The 6,000-nt window shown below is 41.5% G+C and overlaps 1 protein-coding gene across 3 annotated transcripts in view; it reads left to right on the top strand.

Annotated features, from left to right (window-relative positions):
• LOC105561994 (serine/threonine-protein kinase MARK2-like) overlaps positions 1 to 6,000 on the top strand; it is a 104,139-nt gene that overhangs the window by 12,985 nt on the left and 85,154 nt on the right. For all 3 annotated transcript variants that reach the window (XM_012012447.1, XM_012012446.1, XM_012012448.1), the window contains exon 2: positions 2,653 to 2,804. In XM_012012447.1, coding sequence (XP_011867837.1) covers positions 2,730 to 2,804 — 75 coding nt within the window. In that variant the 5' untranslated portion in view covers positions 2,653 to 2,729. The remainder of the gene's footprint in view (positions 1 to 2,652; positions 2,805 to 6,000) is intronic.

The following is a 6,000-nucleotide window of genomic DNA, read 5'->3' as shown; positions in this document are numbered from 1 at the left end:
TCTTAGGCCGGCCTACCGCCCAATTCGAACGCGTGGCAAGATGTGACCGCCCAGCGATCGATATTGCTATGCGCACATCTCGCCACGCGCTCGAATTGGGCGGTAGGCCGGCCTAAGACAACGATTTTTAATAATTAATTACTCGTTAACTATTACGAAAATTGCAAAATGGTACAGGACTTTTCCATTCATCTCGATCCGTTCTATCTTCTCCAAAATTTTGTCGGATATGGAAAGACACCCTGTATAACGCTCGGTAATCGCCATCGTGAGTAGACACAGATCACCCGGTATGCAAGTATCTTTTCCTTCACTTCGTTCGTTCTTTTTCTCTGCTGCCGACGTTTCTCCCTTTCAACCGTTTCCGCAGATTTCTTGTTCCGCTCGATTAGATAGAAACTTTAGGTAAAACCGAAACTAGAGAGTGTCGTAGAACTATTGATTTCGTTTGCACCTTTTAATATGACGCGATAGTTGGATTGTTTTCAATACAATTTTTCTAAAGTCGACAATACATTTTTGCTTATCATAGATGGACAAAATAAGTAAGTTTTTTTTATACAATCTGAAGAAATATTGCTGACAAAGTAAACCTTGAAGAGATTTTGAGTTGTAGTTTACTGGTTAATTAAAGCGATATAATAATCACTTTAACTATGTACACATATCGATGACGTCAATAAGTACAAAGCGGGAAGTCTATTTCTGAGATGTTAATTTTAAACTTTTTTTTCCACGATTGTAGATATTTTTATTAAGAGTAATTTGTCGTAGCTTGTCGTCGGCAATTTCGGCAAATTTCCTCCTTTTTCTTCTGACATCATCGGTATATACAGCTCGGCTATCACGCTGTGTTGAGATAAATTGCAAACGAAACATTCGATAGTGTGTCTAATGCTGCGTTACGAAAGCAATTTTAACAACACGGTTGATTTTCCGACTCGCGGCTCAGAATATGGACATCGGTAGCGTGTTTTGCGCGGAAACATGGTCGCACTTGTCGCGTATATATAAATAGAATTGTAATATACGAACGTATCGCCTTGCCGTGGGTCAGCAGACATATAAGAGCCCAAGTTGGCCCGATGTTACATTCCGTCTGTGTATCCGTTGCTACGAGGTATGATTCACGCTCGCCTACTTGTGTAAGCTCGGCCCGTTTCGGCCTGAAGGATCGTATCCTTCTTAGCCCTTTCCAGACCACCGCAACCACACGTAGCCTAACGTAAAATTTTTAACTGAAAGAACAAGCTGGTGTTATATGTTAACCGGCCGCTCGACACGTTATTCAACATTTCTTATAAAATTAAGCAATCGTATCGTACACGAGTTTATCTAACTGAAATAAAAATATTGTTTACATGCAATTTTTTAGCTGGAAGCTAAATGTCCTCGCCGAGGGAGAAACCGCTGATCAAAATCGTGCACAGCAATGCCGACTAATGCCCGGTGGGCATTACTTAATCTTATTATCTTATTTTAGCTTATTTATCTTGTTTTATGTTAATTTATCTTTATAATGCTCCAGCAAGGCCTAATGTCCCAAAAATGCCTAGTAATGCCCAGTAATGCAGCAAGTCTATACACAATGCCCGTTAGATTAACGTAACACTTTAATACGTTTTAAGAAGCTCTAAATATGGACAATAACATACATCTGTACATTAATCGAGAGGTATATATGATCGATATATATGCAAATATACGCGGCTGACTAATAATAATTACGATACGCACTGGCTCGTTACGCGACAATCGTGAAAACTCGTTAACGCCGATATTTTCGCTGCCCTTTGCCGTGCGTAGCACTCATTCGATCACTCACATTGTGTCTCTCCCGCGTATAAACACCGTCGCGCGTAGTGTCGTTTTACGGTTTGGTCGACCGCGCGCGCACATGTGTGTAACAATCGGATGATGGGTGCGCGCGTACGCCGCCGGCACCGCACGGATACCACCGGCGTGGTAATTGAAGTCCACGGTTTACCGTGCATACCAATTAATAAAGCACACTTTGTCAATCAGTGCGATTGCGTCGCTATATCGGGCGCCGTGTTCAGGCAAGATCGATCTTGCGCTCGGCTAAATTGGGTGAAAATGAGATTATTGATCCGCTTGGTTAAGGATGGCCCTAATGCCGATGAATGTTGGTAATTATTAACTGGGAATATTCCACGATGAAAGGCTAGTTAAAACGGATAAGCCATTCCAGTTTTATACGCGATAAATACATCTGCATAAAACATTTTAGTACGCTTTAAGTTTATGTGTATTGTTTCTATATTCTGGATTGGTTTGCAAGATATATCGAGATTTATTAAAACTGTCTCTACTCTCTTACCTTCTTCGGGAAAAGTTATTAGGTGATTAACGCTACTCGCTTATTCACTTTCCCCGAGGGGTAAAGAGCTGAGGGCATTGTGGTGTACAGATTTGAGGCATCACTGGGCATTACTGGCCATTTTTTGGGCATTAGTTTGGGCAGCAGGCCTTGCTGGGGTATTTTGGTCAGCGGTTTACCTCTCAATAGCTCATCGATGACTGTATTTTTTCCGCTTTTAATGCGCCAAAAAGAGCTGAAGGCCCTGTTGGTGCAGATCTTATAGTCCCGCGGACTTGGGGATTACCTTGAACGTCCTTCCTTTATTCCAGGTGTGAGGAGAGAAGAGGGTGCATCGACACAGCGTCGGAGAAAGGTCTAAGGCTGGAGTAAAACTGGCTGGCCTACAATGTCCGCTAGCATGCGGAGCACCCTGCAAACCGTTCCGGAATCCGTGCCTGCCGACCACGTCACAAACTCCAAAGTAAGTCGTCCAAAATCCGATTAACTACGAGCATTTCCTTTCGCAAACTATGGCGGAGGACCGTGCTCGTCGTCCTTTGTGTCTCGCATTCTCATCTGGAACGACCGCAACTCTTTCCATCCTGGAGACAATGAGAGATTGTAGCTCAATGCACTTCCCGAGATTTCCAGTTTGAAAATACTTGTAATTTTCTAAACTACATTTATATTTCTCGTCTACGAGATTAGACACTAGCAAAAGAACAAAGGTACTCGAATTCGTCTTAAACATATTCAAAATAATTAGAAGGCTTAGTGCGATCTTTTAACTTGAGAACAATGAAGCTTTCGTATTCTACTCACGTTTAAAAAACGTCAAACCTGATATTTAATACGAAAAAGGATTATAGATCTTATCCATTCTTTCTACCAATTAATCGGCTAAAAGACCGACTTCGGCCTCGTTAAAAAACTTCTTCTCGGGAAATGCAGTTGAAAGCGTACCGGAGGTGAATGGGCTGGTAAATTGGAAGAGAAGTTCGGAAGACACCGTGTGCTTTTTTTAAAATATCGCGTGTTATATGCGTGCTTGGTGGTGCCGCCCGCAGACACTGCTCGACCTTTGAACCTTTCCTTACCGAACGAACGGGGGTTGAAAATGTCACGGGTGCACCGCTTTGCAGGTACATATGTTTACGATTGACCCTGGCTGATCGGCTATACGCTCGATGACATAACGCTACGATTAATTTGCTCGGCACTCAATTTGCCGACGACGGACTTTCTTTTACGCGATTCCGTGACGTTTTCCTAATTGCCGGTGTTGGACGGTTGCGTAACACAACACGTCCAAGTGTTGCGAGAAAATATCTTGTGCATGTAAAGTCGCGCGTTTCTAGTTGAAAATTATAACGAAAAGTTTGCTAGAATTCACACAAGTTGTAGCCGTAATCTCGTTGTTAATCGAATCAGCTATGCCTTAATTAAAATTCGATTAATTTACAATCGCAACAACGTAACGTAAATTGCATGCAAAGGTCATTTATTCCGAGACTTGTATTCATCATATCTGCATAAAACATGCGTGGAGAGAATCGTTCATGTAACACGCTCATTATTGTGTAAACAATATAGGCAGAAATTTCTTAATCGCTTTAGCATAACAGTTACAGATAAGACACGTGGTTATTTAGTATTGTTTCCCTCGGTAATTTTGTTATTCGTTTAACGTGGGGGGTTTTTTATTAATATTACGACAAAGATGCCGGGATATTTAATCGACATTTAATTAAAGCGTAAAAACGCACATAAGAAAAGCCCACTATTATCCACTTCGGACGGCACGAGTCCCTCAGACACGCGGAATCATCGTTCTATCATGCCTCATTGTCTCCGGGTCTGGAATGTTTCGCTGTCGTTCGTAGGTCGATCAACATGTGCCTCGTCACGCGTAATATGTTAAGCCAGCCTATGGGTCGACGCTCGCAGACGGAAGAAAGTGTCCGATAGCAATGACTGGGAGTCGCAGCGCGTCTTTCAAGGTTCGTTGAAGTGAGTTTAGGGGGGCCGATACACCTGAGCTACATGTACAACTCTCGCGAGCCGTTCTAACGAGCTCTCGAAGTCTATCGTTGAATGCACTACATTCTTATCAAGCCGTGTTATCGCCCTTGCGACCTCCAGCTACTTCGAGTACGTTCTTCCTGTTGCACGCGTCCCTTTACGTCGCGCGGAAGGCGAAATGTTGCTCCGTTGTGATATCACACGTATCGCAAAGTTGCCTCGTGACGTCTCTGGTATAGGGTGATTGCTTTATATCAACGTCAACGCTTTCCTAGGCTAAGAAAGATAATCGTTAAAAGATAGAAATCTCTTTAGTTGCCAGTAATAAATAACAATAAGCAATATTTAGTCGACCTTAACTGGCCAATGTTTAATATAAAGAAAATCATTCTTAATAAATGATCCAGCCACGATAAGAAGTCATTTGATAAAAGTCAGAAAGAATGTAAGTCACAATTATAAAATAACAGACACACAGTTAAAATATATACGCAGTTTCCAAAGGCCGGAGAATGGCTCATAATCGTTAAAATTCAAAGATTACTAAAACAGCCTCGTCTCGAAATTTTATCGTACGGTCCTTCAGTGATACGGAAAAAATTGCTGGAGACAGAGATAGTTGCGTTGCGTCTACTGCTTTTTCACTCTAGCGTTTTCTACACTGTTCGAATGGCGTGTCAAAAAAAATGCAAATCTGCTGCGTTAATGACTTATCATTCAGGCCTATCTGAAACAAAACATCAAAAAGATCCCTTCTAATCTTTATGAGTGTCCCTATGTCCCGAACCTCAATTAAGAATTTTTATTTAAAAATAACAAAGTGCCAGTGCCAGTTTGAAAAAAGTTTTAAACTGGCACCATTTTGTTATTTTTAAATAAAAATTCTTAATTGAGATTTGGGACATGGGGACGCTTACATAGATTAAGAATCTTTTTGATTTTTGTTTCAGGTAGGCCTGAATGATAAAAGTCATCAACGCAGCAGACTTGCATTATTTTTGACACGCCGTTTGAACGGCGTAGAAAACGCTTAATTAAAATATTGTTTAAATTATGAGACAAACACTTTTTGGGTTATTTAAGAGTGCCCTAATAAATCCCGAAAAGATTTCTTTTATTGTATTGTGTATTTACTGTGAAAAAATGGTTAAAGATAAGCATAGTTTTTGGGCCGTTAAAGTGGAATGACCCTTTAAGAAAAAGTGATAGAACTAAGCTAGAGTGAGAAAACAGTAGACGCGAAACAACTACCTCACTCTTGAACTTCCGGCTTTACTCTGCAGACCGGAATGCTCGGTCTATGTGTATATGTTGCTGATTGACACGTTGTCTTAAAGAAAAGATGGCTCTTTTTCTTACTTATTTGGATTGCAGTTTGACACTGTTGACACGTACGAAATCGAATATGATTTTCGGCCGAAAGGCAGCATATAAAGAAGCAATACCGTAAATAGGCCGGCGAATCAGGTAGATCTGTTTTTCACGCGCGTCTAGCCCCGATTTCGTTCCAAATGGAACAAAACAGGAATCGTAGTCGATGACTCGACCGAACAGGTTTTCACGACCGACGGCTTTCGAATTTTCTCTTGGCAGTGGTCGCCGGTGCTTTATCGTCGTCACTGGCAGGAAGCTTTCACGTTTTCACGCTCGTGAGA

This window comes from Vollenhovia emeryi, unplaced genomic scaffold (genome assembly GCF_000949405.1).
Source record: "Vollenhovia emeryi isolate VEMERY1.0 unplaced genomic scaffold, V.emery_V1.0 DF939197.1, whole genome shotgun sequence".
NCBI lineage: Eukaryota > Metazoa > Arthropoda > Insecta > Hymenoptera > Formicidae > Vollenhovia > Vollenhovia emeryi.
Note: the sequence above shows the minus strand (reverse complement) of the source record. Positions and strands in the feature narration are given on the sequence as shown.